This window comes from Asparagus officinalis, chromosome 1 (assembly GCF_001876935.1).
Source record: "Asparagus officinalis chromosome 1, Aspof.V1, whole genome shotgun sequence".
Lineage (NCBI taxonomy): Eukaryota > Viridiplantae > Streptophyta > Magnoliopsida > Asparagales > Asparagaceae > Asparagus > Asparagus officinalis.
Genome location: NC_033794.1, coordinates 56939467 through 56957905, shown reverse-complemented (window position 1 = coordinate 56957905; position 18439 = coordinate 56939467). Strand labels below are relative to the sequence as shown.

Genomic DNA, 18439 nt, shown 5'->3' with positions numbered 1-18439 from the left:
GAAAGATAGCTTTCTTTGCTCTGGGTTCAAGCTCCTAGAAAGATAGCTTTCTTTGCTCTGGGTTCAAGCTTACCATCATTAACATGAAAATAAGCAGAGCAACTAAATACTCTTAAATGAGAGTAATTAGAAAATAAGCAGAGCAACTAAATACTCTTAAATGAGAGTAATTAGCAGGGGCACCAGACCATACCTCTTCCGGAGTCTTAAAATTAATTGCTGTAGAAGGAGATATGTTTATCAAATAGCAAGCTGTATTGACTGCCTCGGCCCAAAAGTCTTTTGACAAACCGGCATTAGAGAGCATGCATCGAGCTCTCTCTAAAAGTGTTCTATTCATCCTTTCTGCAACTCCATTTTGCTGTGGTGTATGCCGAACTGTATGATGACGCACAATACCTTCATTCTTGCAGAACTGATCAAACTCTGTAGAACAAAACTCTATCCTATTGTCGGTTCTGAGGCGCTTCACTTTCTTTCCTGTTTGCTTCTCAATCATAACCTTCCATTGCTTGAAGGTTGCAAACACACTACTTTTATGCTTCAAAGGAGACACCCAAACTTTTCTGGAATAATCATCAATTAATGTTAGTAGAAAACGAGCTCCACCTTTCGATGGAACTTGAGAGGGACCCCAAACATCTGAATGGATATAATCTAAAGTACCCTTGGTTCTGTGGACACCGGTACTAAAGGATACTCTATGGTGTTTACCAAAAACACAATGCTCACAAAAGTCTAGCTTACTAATTTTCTGACCACAAAGCAGACCTTGTTTGCTCAATATATCCAGTCCTCTCTCACTCATATGCCCTAACCGCATATGCCACAAACGTGTAGTGTCAGAATCTGAATCCTCTGAGGATGACACCGCTGCAGCACCTGTCACTACACTGCCTTCAAGGACATAGAGGGTATTTACCTTCTTTCCTTTCATCACAACAAGAGAGCCTTTACTAACTCTTAAAACTCCACCTTCAGCCGAAAACTTAAAACCATTTGAGTCAAGGGTGCCTAAAGAAATGAGGTTCTTCTTTAACTCTGGAATATGACGGACATTGCTCAATGTTCTAACAATACCATCATGGGTTCTAATCTTAATTGAGCCGATACCAACAGTCTTACAAGGCATGTTATTTCCCAACAAGACATTTCCATCATTGATAGACTGATATGTGACAAACCAATTCCTATGCGGACACATATGGTAGGAACAACCCGACTGTGAACTTCATGTGAACTAGAAGACTATTCAGTTACAGTGGCAACTGAAGGTTTCACCTCCCCAGACTTCGACTGTGAATTATCCTTTGCTTTGAGCGCTGGACAATTAGGTTTTATATGCTCATATTTATGACAGTAATAACATTCAACATTTTTTCTTGGCCTGGACTTTGATCTAGACATGTTTCTAGATTTGCCTCTACCACCAACACCCTTTTCAGAACGACCACGAGCGAACAAGCCTTCAGCTTGATCCTCTCCTCCTACGACAGACACTTTCTGCCTTAACTCTTTTGAATGTAAGGCTGATTTGACATCCTCCAAAGAAAGTGTATCTCTACCGTATAACATGCTATTGATAAAAATTTTATAGGAATGAGGTAATGAACATAACAAGATGAGTGATTGATCTTCTTCGTCAATTTTAACATTAATATTCTTTAAATACATAAGAATAGTGTTAAGTTCATCTAAGTGGTTTTTAATTCGCATACCTTCCTTCATGCGAAGGGTGAAGAGGCGTTGCTTCAAATAAAGCTTGTTCGTCAGAGATTTTGTCATGAACAAGCTCTCCAGCTTGAGCCACAAGCCGGCGGCGGTATCTTCATCGGCAACCTCCCGCAGGACCTCATCGGCCAAACAGAGCTGTATGGCACTATGCGCCTTCATCTCCAGCTCTTCTTTCTCATCATCGGGCATAGATTCCGGTAACTTATCCTTTCCGGACAAGACCTTAAACAGTCCTTATTGTACTAGGAGAGCCCTCATTTTTACTCTCCACAAACTGAAATTATTTTTCCCATCGAATTTCTCCACTTTGTACTTCGCAGAAGACATCTTGAAGCCAATTGGAAAAGTAACTGTATTTATGAACAGTAACCGTATTTGTGAGCAGTAACCGTACGTATGAATAGTGACCGTACGTATGAATAGTAACATCACTTTTGAATACGTGAATAGTATCCGGTGCTTTTAAAGAGTAAATGATAATCTAGCTTATTTTCTGATGTGGAGGATCCACTTTTAGTGGCAACCACAGAGCATACGATAAACAGATACACGTACTCGAAACAGGCTCTGATACCAGTTTGTTGCAGCGGAGGGGCTTCACAGACACAGAAGATGTCTATATAAGAGTGGACAAATAGAAAACAGCACACCAGGATTTAACATGGTTCGGTCAGTATGACCTACGTCCACGGGCGAGAACAGCAGAGAACTTCACTAATCACCAAAAGAAAATATTACAAAAGAGGAGACCACTCTCTAACCAGAGACTCTCACAAAGAAAGGAACAAAACCTTTCTATCTCACTCACTTCTCTCCAACTCTCTTCTTCTCTCTAAAAGTTTTGTTTCTCTCCTAGTGATGATTTAAACCCTTCTCTCACACCCCTTTATATAGCCTTCAAATATTAGTAAAATATTAACAAAGAGTGGACAAATAGAAAACAGCACACCAGGATTTAACGTGGTTCGGTCAGTATGACCTACGTCCACGGGCAAGAACAACAGAGAACTTCACTAATCACCAAAAGAGAACATTACAAAAGAGGAGACCACTCTCTAACCAGAGACTCTCACAAAGAAAGGAACAAAACCTTTCTATCTCACTCACTTCTCTCCAACTCTCTTCTTCTCTCTAAAAGTTTTGTTTCTCTCCTAGTGATGATTTAAACCCTTCTCTCACACCCCTTTATATAGCCTTCAAATATTAGTAAAATATTAACAAAGGTTGTTGGAATAGTGAAACAATTAGGCAGAAGAGTTGGTGAACTTTGAAAAAAGATGAAGGTTCAAAGTCACGTTTAACACCAATTGTTTTAGAGTTTTTGGAATTATAATATTGTAGGTGTATTACAACCTACTCCTCTATTTGATCTATTATAAAATAGTTGTGTACTATAGCTGAGTTGGCGGCCATTATAGCAGTGAACCACTCAATAACCAAACATGCCCTTAGAAATGCTTTTTGTTGGACCTAAAATAGGGGACAACTAATTTGGGACAGCTGAAGTGGAAAAGATTTTTCCTAATTTATTGTACCCTTCTTTATCCCAAGCTAGATACAAGAAATCTGTAGCCGAGGGCACTTTCAGAATTTGGGAAATTGTTATCAATTCTTCTTCTTCATTTACTTCCACTATCGGTCTAATCTTTTAGCTCGAGCCTTAGATCTGGAGATGCCCAATGTAGATCACCTCCATGTCCTTGAGCTTGACCTAAGGAGCAATTACAATCTGCACCTTAAGAAGCAAACTTATATTAGTAGAAACTCGTATAAATTCGAAAATTGTTATCAACTCGTCTTCTTCATTTACTTCCACTGCTGGTCTAATCATTTAGCTCGAGCCTTAGATCTGGAGATGCCCGATGTAGATCACCTCCATGTCCTTGAGCTTGACCTAAGGAGCAATTACAACCTGCACCTTAAGAAGCAAACTTATATTAGTAGAAACTCGGATAAATTCGCACATCTTATGTCCAATTACAACCTGCACCGAAAAACCTCAAATGCAGATCATATCTTTCATATTGCTTCATCAACTAAGACCTCAGTTAAAGTGGACCATCAATTCCAATGATTACTTCAATGGATCATGAAAATTGCAATAAATTTTGGAGGACAGTTTCCCATACAAAAGAACACAACAGAAGTTGCAGTTTGATGTGCTTACTTCATCAAGCAGTAGGAACAAAAACCTTGATTTAAAGACAAAGCGGCCAAATGGTACCTTGACTGACACTCGGTCCCAGCGATATCTCCGAACGACAAGTCAAATAGCTAATTATCCATCAATTATTATTAAATCTGGGAGTTTGGCACAATTGCAGTATAACAACGAAAAACAGAACAAGGTGTGCTCTTAACAAACGATTAATAGATTTATTTACATTCACAAGCTTTTACAAACATCAACCATAAAAAATGGATCAACAATGAGAAAAATAGAACAATATATTCAAGCTACAATAATCTCCTGAGCCATGCCTTCACCAGGAAATCCAGGAACCATTTGCTTCCCCCATTTCTTCCCTATATTAAGCTTTGCTGCTGTAATCTCCTCTCCATCCAGTTGATGATATCGAACCCTATTTCCTCCCTCTCAGGCTCAAACAGGAGATCGTGTAAGAAGCCTTCATACAACTTGATGTCTTTGAATCTCGAGGCAGCCTCATTATAGAGATCTTGTGAGGCCAACGGATCTGTTACTCTATCTGCAGTCCCATGGAGAACTAAGAAAGGTACAGTAACGGAGCTTAAATTCTGAGTCAGGAAGGATGATATTCGTAGAATCTCATGGCCGGTGCGAACCCTAATTGGTCCTGTGTACACCAAAGGATCAGAGTACTTGGCTAACATTGCTGCAGGGTCCCTTGATACTGGTATTCCCCTTTTGTTAGCTCCCTTGAAGGCAAGCCTAGGGGCCAACAAGGAAAATATAGGAGCCACAGCCTGCAAGAGCAAGAGGATGCGTTAGATACGTGGACCACCACTCTGATCCATTTTCCTTCAGCAAAGGAAAAAGGATTTTCTTTTTTGTGGCAAATAAAAGCAAATTTACTATTGACCTATAATCACAGCAAGAAATAAATATAGTACAGAAGCATTCTCGAAATTAATGCTAGATGTAAGAGACCAATTTATGGTGTACTTTTTTGGCCTGAATGATGGTAAGGTAATTACTCAGGCAATTTATTTTGTTTTTTGTACAATCTTAGTCACTCAAAAACACCATCTTTCTCATTTCATATCTTTGCTTGGTGATAATTATAATGAGCTAAAATTTCAAAACTAAGAGAAAATGGGATTTATGTTTTATCAGTTGACATAATTAATGTCTTCAGAAACTAAAAAGAAGGTTCTGCACTATAACTAAAGCTTGTAAGTGACCAAGAAAATCATCGCCAAATCTTACCGCATGAGGATGGTTTTCCTCCCAAGGCAAAATCTTACTGCATGAATGTCACTTTTGATTATAAAATAGAAACGAATCACTGAAACTAGCAGCTTATATAATCTAATAAACAATACCTGACCAGCTGTATATGTGCAAAATGTAGAGATTACTCTGGAAGGACACAAGAATAAACTACCCCCACGGTTTTAAAAAGTCTCCGCCTACTCCGCCTAGGCCTAGACGGTACCTAGAGTCTAACTAGCGCCTAGCGCCTAGGCAGTACCTAGGCTGCCCACCTAGATTTTAAGAGTGGTTATGGGAGCATTGTCTGCTTACGTGGAATGCACCCTTAAGACCTTGATCGTAATTTTCTGTGTTGCAGTCCATGTTCTCCAACCTCCTTCAAATTCTTTTAACCTCTAAATATGAACACCTTCACTACCTCTTCCGACCTTCAGCAAAACCTCTCCAACCACCACTAAATGAAGAAAGAAATCCGCCTAGATGCCAATTAGGCACCTAAGCTTTCTATAACATTGATATTTACTATCAATTATTGTAATTAAAAAATAAAATAATAAAATCTCCTAGGCTCTAGGTATCGGATCCAACGCTTAGGCCTACCAGCGCTTTTTATAATCTTGTTGGTTATTATTTTGTCTATGTAGTATTTAAGTATGCATGATTTATTGTGGATCTAAGATTGATATCTTTTTTTATAAATTTATATGAATTTAGTACATATTTTTATTAATTATTATAATTAAATAATTTTAAAAATAGCTAAATGCCTAGGCGTCTAGGCGCTAGGTGCCGGCTCAAGCGCCTAGTCCCCTAATGCCTTCTGTAACATTGACTACCCAACAACTGGATGACATTGAAATTAGTAGCTATATAATCTTTAAAAAAATACTTGACCAGTTATACATGTGCATTAATGTAGAGATTGTTATAAAGGCAAGAATAAATTACCCCAACAATTGCATGAGCTGGCTTTACACGAAGTGCTGGTGATGTTAGTATCACTCCTTCCAACAGAGCCTCGATATGAGGCCGTAGAGCTGCCTGTAGTTTTCTATGATTAATGATAAGCAGAAAAAAGACACATATTCTAAAACGAGTAGAATCAAGCTCTTTATCCTCACATTACCTTTAAAACCACAGCTCCTCCCGTGGAGTGACCGAGAAGAAAGCTAGGAACACCAGGATTTTCTAACTTGATTCTTTCAAGTAAAATTCCCTGTAGTATGAGACGGAAAATGAAAGTAATTTCATAAGAGAGTAGGGCTAGATACTTATGATTATATATGCTGCAGTGCGCTGAACTAATGCATACAACATATAAAAGAACCAGCCGATATCTATACTACATATAAAAGAGGATTCCAGTGTCAAAATTTTTGAATTTCTTTTTTTCCCCTCTGATTTTGATATTTTCCAATTTTATCTTTAATTAATTGCATATAAAGTCTCATTCTCATTCAATACATATAAATTACATGCTCAATATAGTAAATACAAATATTATAGTAAATATAGGATATATAGATAATTAATATAATGCAAATGTCAACATAGTTACATGGTTCGCAGTACGTAGCGATCGTCGTACGAATTCAGGTACGCAATTCGAGACTTTGAAATTTTGGATTTCATAGGGGGTAGCGTTGCTTCGATGCGCAACTCCGATATGAGACACGATATAATTTTTTGGGGTACGCTTATCATTTCTTAAAGTCTATAGTAGAAAATTAGAAACTAGAAAATTAATTATACATTTCAATATTTTTTCATACAAAATAATTCAATACTTCATTTTATAGTTTTTGAATACATAAAATTTAAACTATTAAATATTAAACAGCCTCTTAATAATTTTTTTCTATTTCGCAACTTTCTTCCCCTTAACATCAAGCGCATCTTCTACTAACTTCGAGTCCAAACAATTCCATCTAAGCTCCTCCAACTTACTTGAAGAGTCCTCCAAGTTATCATTACTGGGATCCATATCTCATCCTTTATATGGACCAACTTTATAACTCTCACAAAATCCTGATAGGAGGCGAATGTTTGAATGGATGAATACTAATATATCCGCCCTTCCACTATTCAATATATTCATTTTCACACTATGAATGTAGGAAGAAGCTAAGTTGCATGAAAACGGGCACGGGTACTGGTATGGGTGCGGGTACAGGTAGAGGACACGATAAAACTGTAAAATGTAGGGTACCGGGACACGGCTACATATATATATTAAATTAATAATGTACATGAGATAATTTTTTCCCGCTTCATGTGTCATTAGAATTAAAATTCCAATCACATTCTTGAGTTTCTTTTATCATATTGATTATCCTGAATTGTAAACTACTCACTTTATTACTAGACATCTAAATGACTCATTAACTATATAGTTACGAACTTGGGTATGGACTGAAACGAACCTAACCCGTATCTCATTAGTTTCAAAAGACGGATGTGAAGTGTAAGCTCTACGTCCAGGAAGTCTTTGACAAATGCTTTAAATTAACACAAATATCGTATAATTGAGTACTTGTAATAAACGCATGCATATATTCAAGAAGTGTCCATGAAGTTTGGGTATGGGAAAGCGTCGGGTACGTGTTCAGTACGATTACGGCTTCATTATAGAAGTACACGAGTAACATAAGGAAGAAGTAATCCAATTTCTTGCAGCTGAAGAGCTACTAATAGGCCGAGACAAAATCTTCTTAGCAACATCAATTGGAGAAATAGTGATGTAGAATTAGTTATTAACTTTAGATAACTTTCACTTACTAAAAGGATACTTTTAATAATATTATCAAAACATATAAAAAAATCTAAGCGCGTGTGCAGGAAAACAAACTTGTAAATCAACTTTGAACCCTTCATACTTAGTAACAGTAAGCTAATTTTGGCGAACCAAATCGTATATAAGAGGGAATCGGTTCGTAAATGTATAGGGAATCGGTTCACATGAACTGTTCGACAGTTTGGAAGGGTCTAGGGAATCACGCAACTATATATCAAACTAATACTACTACATGTTTCATGTTGCACGTGATGTGTCAACTTAAAATGACATGCATGCATTATGCATACTTGAATCATGAGTTACATTTAAATTGTAGTTTTTATTTTAGGAGCAACTAAAACAATTATTATGGAATCCAAAGAGGCTACCTATTGTCATAATTCTTTATATTATAATTTGGAAAACTAATAGCTTTTACTTACAGTCTTACAACCTATATAAAGATGAGTTTTACTTTTTGATTACTTAATCCTTGAAAATCGTTTCTCTGGCTACAACCATCTCATTGTCAAACAATTGAGAATTAATGTATGATGAAATAACGTGCCCATTGTTATCAAGGCGCAAGGCGCAATGCAAGGCGCAATGCGAGGCGCAAAGGCCCCTTACACGCACGATGCCCGCGCCGCACTGAATTGAGACGCACAACTCAAACTAATATTTTTTAACATAAAACAAAGAAGCATATAAACAACATGTTTATAAATTATCACATAAAAAGACTAAGAAATATAATTTCACCTACTAAATCACGAAAGTCTTAATTAGTATGCATAACATAGAAAAATTCATAAGTTTTCACAAATCACAATGCAAGATAATCTCCAACATAAGCAAAAGTCTATGAAACAAAACAAGCAAGTAACAAATAATAAATATGTATTTTTATTTAAAATATAATATATGTATTTTTAAGTAACAATTAAGTGATTAAAAAAACATGATTGTTCATAATTTTCTAGTTAGCATGAAAAAATGAAGAATGAAGGTAATAATTACATATTTACATGTTCATAATTTTCTAGTTAGCATTCTTAATTGCTATTTGCTAGTTAGCATGAAAAGATGGAGAATGGAGGTAATAATTACATATTTACACATGCTAATTAGAGAAGAAAGTTACAATTAGCAAACAAGTATACTAAATTACTAATTAATGTTTCCTTTTTATAGGTTAAATATGAAAAGATGGAGAATGAATTAGCAACTAGCAAGAAAGGGTCTTTTACATGATGTAAATATGTAATATGTAAATTATTTAAAAAAAACCGAAGAAAGAGTCTATTACATGATGCAGGTGTCAAGCGCACACGAGACGCATGCGAGGCGAACACGAGGAGTGCGCCTCGTGTGCGTGTAGCGGCCCCGCCTCTGGTGCGGGGCACAATTGTCTCAACCCGCAGCGCCCCGACCCGGGACGCGCGCCTCGATAACAATGAACGGGCCTACTTAAATTTGACGCTATTTTATTAAACTTGTCATTTCTATTTATTAAGAACAAAGACTTGTTTTGTTAGGTTTTGTGTTTAAGTGGTAACGCTACATGATCATGTTTCTTTAAACTAATCGTTAAAATCTACTATCTTTAATTATACATATCTTGAAGTTTGTATCGATTATGTTTCTCCTCAATGTCTAACAATTTAGACCACCAGATTGTATCAATTTTCTTTTTATAATAGTATCAGTATCTATTATGTTTATCATATATGCAAAAATTTGCAAATATATACAGGGTGGAGCACACCAGATTGTATCATAAAATGGCGATTTTTAAGTTGATGAGGGTTATTTTCAAGTTCCATGTCTGCAAAAAAGAACCGCGTTGTCTTGCTTATCATTTTACATTATCGGTTTAATGTATTCAATTAACTCTACAAGCTACAGATACTTTGATAATCATAGTCATTTGATATAAGGATTTTAATAAACTTATTTTATAGTCTCTTAACGGATTCAAACTATCCTAAATTCTTGAGAATATTGATCTCAAAAGCTATGTTAAAGTAATATAGCTTTTCTCAAAGTTCAAGTGAATAAATGATAGTAGAATAAGTGGAGGACACATAACTAGCAGATGTCATGAGCAGATTAGCACTTATACTTGTATATGGGGTTGCTTGCTTCTACTCTACGTAGTTTTAGCAAATAAATAAAATTATTTAGCATGAGGTGACTATTTTAATATTTAAAAAATAACAAACAATAAGGATTTATGTATTATCGTATGTGATGCTCAAAACTTTTGTCATGCTTTTCTTCAAAGCTTTAAATCAAAACCTAAGTCCATGTGTAACGCACGTGCATTATACTAGTATTTGAAAAAGAATCTTTCTGTCAATTTCATACAAAGTGGAAAAAGTATAACTAAAAGATAACTTCGCATAAATATTTTATTTTTCAGTCTTTTTAAATGAATTATTTATGTTATAACCATTCATTATTTTATTAATTAAAGTAGATTACTCATCGAATATCTCGAGATTATATCGTATATTTGACGATAATATTTTTAATGTATATGGTGCTTGCATTAAATTTAATTAGTTAGTATTAGCAATTATAGAAACCTGAGATTGATTCACTGTTTTTTTATGGTATTCTACTCTCTTCAAACATAATCGATTCACTGTTTTTTCATGGTATTCTACTCTCTTCAAACATAGTACTTCTGGATAATCACTTGGACAAATATCAATTTACCTAGCTTATTATCTCTTATCTTTCTCCTTATGCAAACCATACAAATTTAATTCAGTAAGTTCTAATTTAACCAACACTTCCTGTTTTTCTTTCTGATAAAATAAAATCAAATTCTTCTCGAAGAAAATTAAACACTTGTGAATATTTATAATCATTTCATCATAATGATTTTTTTTTCTCACTACTAACTTTAAATAGTTATTATAATTTTATAATCATAAAATATAATCATATTTAATTACTGATCTTTTTAGTCTGTAACATGCATAGCATGCCAGCAAGTTTATGCACATAGATAAAGTACTCACAGATCCAGTAGGAAGAACTTACAACATCGGCAACAACATGATCTAGTGAAGGAACATATCCATGCAGTCCATCACTACCTCCATGACCTGAAATTTTAAAAGATAAACCAGTTGTAAACATCAAACATATGTCTGAATACCTTAAAATCAAAAAAAGAACCTATGACACACAAAACACTATCGGTTTGTGCTTTGAGATAGTCATAGGGTATTTCCAGAAGAGCCGTTGCGTTGAAGGAACTACATATGGTAATACATTCAGAACTCTACTGCTTCACATACTAATCTTTAGAAGCAAATGACAGATGACCATGAATGGAAGAAAGATGATAACAATGAGTAATGCTAACACTACTACTCATAGCACACTATTTGTACTATTGTCAGAGGAATGAAAGGTGTGCCTTGTTGCTACTTCACCAAGGTCCAAGACAAACCAGGGTTTCCACTCGCCATCTCATTCTAATGCTGCTAAACTTGTACACTGAACGTAACACAATATACATTTTCCAAAAATAATAAAGGAAAATAACATGGACCAGAAACTGGCACAATTAGAATATTTAACATGTATTCATGCTATCATGTATCATTTGGAGGTAAAGATCACCCTTTCTAGACTCTCTCATGTCATGTATCATTTGGAGGTAAAGATCACCCTTTCTATACTCTCTCATGTGAAGAAAATTAGCTTCAGCTTGAATTGGCTTTTATAGTCTTGTAATCAAATTGATGGAAGTCGAAAAAATTTTGCAAGAAAGGGACAAACAGAGAGGTGCCAGAGAACAGTGTGTACAAGGTGTCTACCTGTCCAATCCATTGCATATACTCCAAAGTTGCACGACATGAGCTGCTTTGCAAACTCTGTATATCTACCACTGGAAATAGAAAGCATCAAATTAGTATTGCAATTCATATAACTGACTACAATGATATGGATGTCTTCATCCTATGGACATGTAGGAAGACCAAATTCCCTAAACATCCAAAATATAACAAAAAAGAGTACAGTGGAAAAATCAGCCACCACAATAGCAACCATTTGATAGGGACTGGAAACTGGTCATTTTCAGGACTCCAGGATCACAGTTCATGCAAGCCAGTGCCTCCATTAAGGAAAAGATTCATTCTCTAGAACGAGCCTGACACCAACAACCATCCAGACAGAGTCTAACGGACTGCATTGAAATATTATGATATGAACCTAAGGTTGCTAAAAACAATAATGCTTTAGAGGGTCATGCTCATTATCATCCTACATGTTTCTTACCTATGTTCATTGAGGCCATGTATAATCACCAGAATAGCCCTGCAAAACCAAAAGGAAAAACAAAACAAATGTTGGTTGATACTTTAGTCCAGCATCTAAGAAAAAACCAGCAAAAAAAAGTACCTAAGAAGTAAGAATTTACAGAAGTACTACAAAAACATTTTATTAGCTAAAGAAATAATTCAGACTTTGGCCTAGTGGATCATACAAAACCATATAAGAATGGATCCTCTCCAAAATCTTTACATAAAGAATTCATATCTTAAGAGATAATAAAAAAAGAAAAAAAGTAGCAACCAGTTCAAAGCACAAGAAATGGAAGACAATGCCTACTCTTATTATTTGATTTGAACAGAAATATAGAAATATTTTGCTCGATCACAATATTTGACAAAGTAAGAGACTGGTAAACGGTTCCAGATACTGAGGTAGCAGGCAACAAATGCTACAGTTGTGTTATTACAGACTTAACATGAATTCCGACGTCACAGAATATTGCAGTGGAAATTGGAAAGCATATACTAGGAAGGGCAAAAAGGGAAAAAATAATTGATGCAATAAGGATTAATTTTTTTATAGCATAGCACCGAGGTGAAAACGAAATGCTGGGGAAAATATACGCGAAGCCTCACAAACTAGTGTACTTCTAATCTGAAGTGCAATAACTGTTAGCAAGGAAACAGAATCATATACACCACCATGACCAATCAACAGTTGCATCACTACCTAAGAACTACTATCTCGGGAACACCTGAATACTATCTCGGATTTAGCAATGTAGTTTTAGGAAGGGGGCGGATGGCGGGGGGTGAGATCTACAGTAAAGCATCCACTAATACAATTTCCAACCCGAAAAAAAGCGCCAAATTTTACCACGCATTAATAAAAAGTGAAGTGCAAAAACACACATTAAAATTAACTAGACAAGTAAAAGGAACTCAATCATTTCTAAGCAAATTTAATCATGTTATTACAAAATTTACACAATTTTATAACTTAATTGGGACCCAAACCCTAGCCCGTAGTTAACCAAAATCCCATATGAAACTACTTAAGATCGCCACTTGATCGGAGCCACGACGGCAAACATGTGTTCTCACCCCCTCGATAAGAACTTTTCACCGCTCCCATTTCCAAATACCCTCCGAGCCAGGCTCTCCTCTCTCTAACATCTTCGTTCCTTCCGTACCGGCTCGGAATCTGGCAGAAGGATCGCCGGCGGGGTGACGGAGGCGGCGATGAGCTTGGGGAGAGAGTTGCGGCAGGGCCGCCGGATCGGCTCCGCTGGGGTCGGGACGGAGAGAATCCAGAGGAGAAGGAGTTAGAGGAAGACGCGGGGATTATGCGGCCGCTGGCGCCGGAGGTTAGGGTTTCGTCCATGAAGGCCGGCGAGGGGTATTTTCGTCCTTTTGGAGGGGAATTTCTCCCTTTCTCTCTCTCTAGAAGGGAGCGTGGAATACGCCGTCTGCAGAAAGCGGGCGTGAGAAATTATGGGCAGAATGCTTTGTTCCTCTTCTAAATTGGATTTTTATTGGAATTTTTTTTTTTTTTTTTTGTCCTTTCCATACAAAAGAAATTTTCAAAACCGATCCAAATCATGTTTTTATTTTCAAAACCGATCCACTTTTTTTATTTATCAAAATCGACTCACTTTTTGCCACGTCAGCTTAATCTCTTTTCCTAATTAGTCGGGGTTGCCAACCCCGACTATTTAGGACAGCAAAAACCGGGTTTAAGGCTTCTAATTGGGGTTTAACAATCTCCTAAACAGTCGGGGTTGCCAACCTCGACTGTTTAAGAATGGGATTAAGTTGACGTGGCAAAAAGTGGGTCGATTTTGATAAATAAAAAAAAAGTGGGTCGGTTTTGAAAATAAAAACATGGTTTGGGTCGGTTTTGAGAATTTTTCTTTCCATACATGCTCCCCGAAATCTATAATATAGCAAAGGGTAACTATTATGAAACTTCCTACAATGTTTTTATTTTGAAGAAATTTTCAAAATCGTCTCAATAGAATTTTTTTTAAGAAATAGACCAATTCACTTTTAATTATAGAAATTGACTCACTTTGAGTTAATTGCGGTACTAATTAGTCGAGGTTGCCAACCCCGACTAATTAGTAGCCTAATTACAAGCGGGGTCAAGGAGCAGGGAAGATTTGCGGCTGCTAATTAGGCTACTAATTAGTCGGGGTTGACAACACCAACTAATTAGTATCGTAATTAACTCAAAGTGAGTCGATTTCTATAATTAAAAGTGAATGGGATCGATTTTTATAAAAGAATTCCTTTGAGGTGATTTTGAAAATTTCTGCTTTTATTTTTTACTACAAAACCCCCTGCTGTTAAAAAATAGTTAAAATCTATTTACTTTTTTGCTAAAAAACCCCTCAATAAAGCTTCTCTTCTTTCTCCAAACCTAGTTCCCCTCTATTCTTATCAAAGCTAAGCGTGACCCTTGACAAGGAGAAAATTAACAGAAGATCAAGGTCATGTCTCTAAACCTTTGATTTTAGCATGTATTCAATGTAATTTTCAGTTCCTAATATTTTTCATGCCTTTGAAAGAAAGGGAAGGTCTATTCAGGGAAGAAGGGGGTAGTTTTGGAAGAGAGAGATTATATCATTTTTAAAAAAAGTTGGGTGTTTTGAAATGAAAAAATAGTGTTAGGGGTTTTTGTAATAAACTACCAAACCTCAATGGCGTTACATAGTATTTAACCTATTCCAAATTTAGCCTCTAAATCTAAGCATTTGTATTCCTAAATCTCTAGTATTAGTTTTTTTCTTTCTGCTCCTCAATTTTAAATATCATTAATAAATTATAATTAATCTAATTAAATTTTGCATATAATGATTGTAAGGTGATAGCTTATTTAGTAAAATGAGTTATCAATAGGTAGAAGTGGTGAGACTCATACTAAAAAGATTCACCACATAACTATTTCTTAGTAGCTTATTTAGAAAATTGAGTGGCCAATTTCTACTCATTTTTCATTAACTTTGTCAATTTATAGTCAGTTAGAGGGAGAAGAGAGGAAAATTTATAGGATATGATAAATTAAGTAATTAACATGTATCTCCTCCCTCTCTCTACACGCTAGCTTAATAAAGAGTGTATATGTGATATTTGTAAATTAAGGGGTCCAAAAAATCAATATGAGATATTATGAATAAATTAGCATATACGTAAATTAGCAATAATTTTCAAATACGGTAGATTTAGAGTACATATGCAATAATTCTTTTTCATTTAAGCATTTTTGTAATTTTCATTGACTACGACCATGTCATAGTCCGATTCATCATGTAATTAGTCAATAATTTTCATTGACTACGACCATGTCATAGCAATAATTTTTCATTTAAGCACTTTTGTAATTTTCATTGACTAAATTAATAATTAATTAAAATTTTGTTTCATCCTTATTTAGGATGAGAATTGAGAATTATTCCTAATAATTGGTGTTCCCGTCTCAAAAATTTGGAGTTAGAAGCTGAGAAAGACGCCATCACAAGTTACACGATCAAAAGAGAACATAATATTTACTCTGTTTACTTTGCGTTGCCTATTATATTTCCTACTCCCTGCTTTAACTGAGAAGAACTTTTGCCCTCTTCTTTAGACATCTACTCGAGAAGACAGTGTGGCGATAACAGGGCGTATAGAATATATTCCCAAGATAAACATTATTTTGTGGGATTAGATGGAGAGAATGTTAAGAGTTGCTTTGTAGCTTTTGGAACGCGTAAGGGGCTGTTTGTTTGTCTAAAAAAAGTGGGGAATCAAAAAATAGGAAATCAAAGAATATGAAATCTTGTATTATGGTTGTTTGATTGGCTAAAAAAAGAAGGAAATCAAAGAATAGGAGATGAGATGAGATGAGTTGTCACCATATTATTGGATGATGTGAGTGATTTTTTAAGAAAACTTGTTTTGAAATTGTTTGGTTTGTTAAAAAAAATAAGGAAACGTATTATAAGAAACATATTTCCTATAATAGTTTCTTTCTTGTGTTTGGTTCATTCTTAAAAATAAGAAAATAGATGAGATGAGATGAGATGAGTTGTTTGTATATTATTAGATGATGTGACCCACACTTAAGAAAATTAATTTCATTGTTTTTTTTTTTTTTAGGAAATTGATGGAAATGAAAGGTTAATGTGATGAGATGAGTTATCACCATATTATTGGATGATGTGAGTGATTTTTAAATAAGAGATGAGATGAGTTGGATGATGTGACTCATTTCTTGTGTTTGGTTTATTTTTAGGAGATGATATGAGATGAGTTGGATGATGTGACTCATTTCTTGTGTTTGGTTTATTTTTAGGAGATGATATGAGATGAGTTGTTGGATGAAAATAATATTTTATTGGATAAAGTGGATGAGTTGTTAGATAAAAATAATATTTATTGGATGTTGTGTTGAGTTTTAGGGATGAAAATGGAGAAAAATAACGTTTTTGAGATTTTCATGACCCAATTTCCTATTCTTGATTTTTAGGAAACCAACCAAACAGCCCCTATGTGTCAAATAAATGTTGCGGTGTTAAATATGTAAAATGAATTTCTGAAAGGTGATATTTGCACTATTAGTTCTCCTGAACTCCTCTGCATAGCCATCGAAGGAACTTCCATTTCCGTGATTTGCGGGATCTAATCTAAGATTAACCACCGTCATTTTCTTAAAAAAAATTGAAAATCACTGAAAATAGTTGATAATCCGCTTTATTAAACTATTCATCTCTCCGTGCTTTTTATCTGGTCCAACATATTTTTAAGTTTAAAGTCTAGCTCAAGGGATGCTCATAACGATTTTTATTTAGAAAACCTTTGAAGCTAACTAAATTCAAAAGCAATCAATTTTCTTGAAGACGTCGATCATTATCCATCATTTAATGGTTTGTGCATGTTGACTTTTTTTTAATGTTATATGTCTTTGTCTTATCATATATACTAGCACTATTTGCAAATGCACCCGCAACAGAGATTAAAACATAAATATTCTAATTTATATATAAAATGTGTTACTTTACCGCCCTCAAGGATCATCAATTTTTTTCAAGAGTTTTTTAGGATGTTTGCTCGTTTAATAAGTTACATTTTGTTTATCTTATTTGGAATTGACTAATAACTATTTCAATTTGAGTGATGACAAAATTTTCTTAAATAATATTAATTCTTTAGAAGAGTCTATTTTTAATATTTAATTCAAGTTATTATTTTAATTATTTTTACCACACATATCTAGATATACACTTTTGATAATATTTACATTATAACATATTGACATTCTAATTGTTATTTTCATTGTATTTATTTATGTGCTTTTTGTTTAAGAAAATAACTTTATTATTTCATATTTATATCTCTTATAATATGCAATGCAATGGGTATGTTATTAATGGGCTTTAAGAACAAGCTCATGTCTACATTCTAGAAAGGTCTAGAAGAAAGAAAGAGAGAAGAAAAGAAAAAAAAAGGTTTCCTATAAAATTATAATTGTAACCTTTTAAATACATAAGAATGGAGGAAAAGTCCATCTCTCATTTATTTTTGCCAACCCCCAATATTTTTATTAAGGGCAGTTTTAGTTCGCTAACAACAAAAGATGGAAAATAAAAAGGAAAAATGTATCAATGTCCCAAACTAAAAGCTGTTGTGACTAGGTCCCACGTATTATTTTTTGGGTGACAAAGCCCCCAACACATAAAATACTTGTGTTTCAGCCCCTGTTTACCTTTCCAACACACAACATTGAGAAAAAAATTTCTAAATTCTAAAATTGCCCTTAACTCATTACCCAAAAATTGTCAGCCCCCTCTCTCTTTCTTCTCTTCTCAGGCTCAAACCTCAGCGAAATTGGGCGGAGGTAGCGACGAGAAGAAGCCGCCACCGTCGGTGAACGTGTGAGGACGAAGCTCCTCTTCTTGCCACCATCGGTAAACGTCTTCAGAGAAGCGGTGGGCTTGGATGCGAGGGCGTAGGCTTTGATCAGGGTGATGAAGAGCTACTCGCGGCAGCGGAGCTTGGATGCGGATGAGGTAGGTGTGGTCGAAGATGGAGAGGGAGGTTAGCGGGTCGGGTTGGATGTGGATGAGGCGGGCGATCTTGTTGGGGGTTAGGAAGCGGGGCCAGGGGCTGACTGGGGGAGAGACCGTGTAGCTCGAGAGGAGGGAGGATTTTGAGTCGGCAGAGTTTTTCATGTCG

General features: G+C 35.4%; 1 protein-coding gene across 2 annotated transcripts; it reads right to left on the bottom strand.

The window, feature by feature from the left end:
- Positions 4006–13314, bottom strand: LOC109824602 (caffeoylshikimate esterase-like). 2 transcript variants are annotated; one of them, XM_020391245.1, is made up of 8 exons: positions 13279–13314; positions 12228–12266; positions 11985–12135; positions 11765–11835; positions 10980–11044; positions 6276–6365; positions 6098–6190; positions 4006–4680 (listed from the first exon to the last, which is right to left on the bottom strand). In XM_020391245.1, the coding sequence occupies exons 4-8, from the start codon at positions 11802–11804 to the stop codon at positions 4261–4263; spliced, it is 708 nt and encodes a 235-aa protein (XP_020246834.1). In that variant the 5' UTR covers positions 11805–11835; positions 11985–12135; positions 12228–12266; positions 13279–13314; the 3' UTR covers positions 4006–4260. The 2 variants fall into 2 exon arrangements, with proteins under 2 accessions (XP_020246834.1, XP_020246825.1); XM_020391236.1 differs by having other exon boundaries at positions 11997–12135.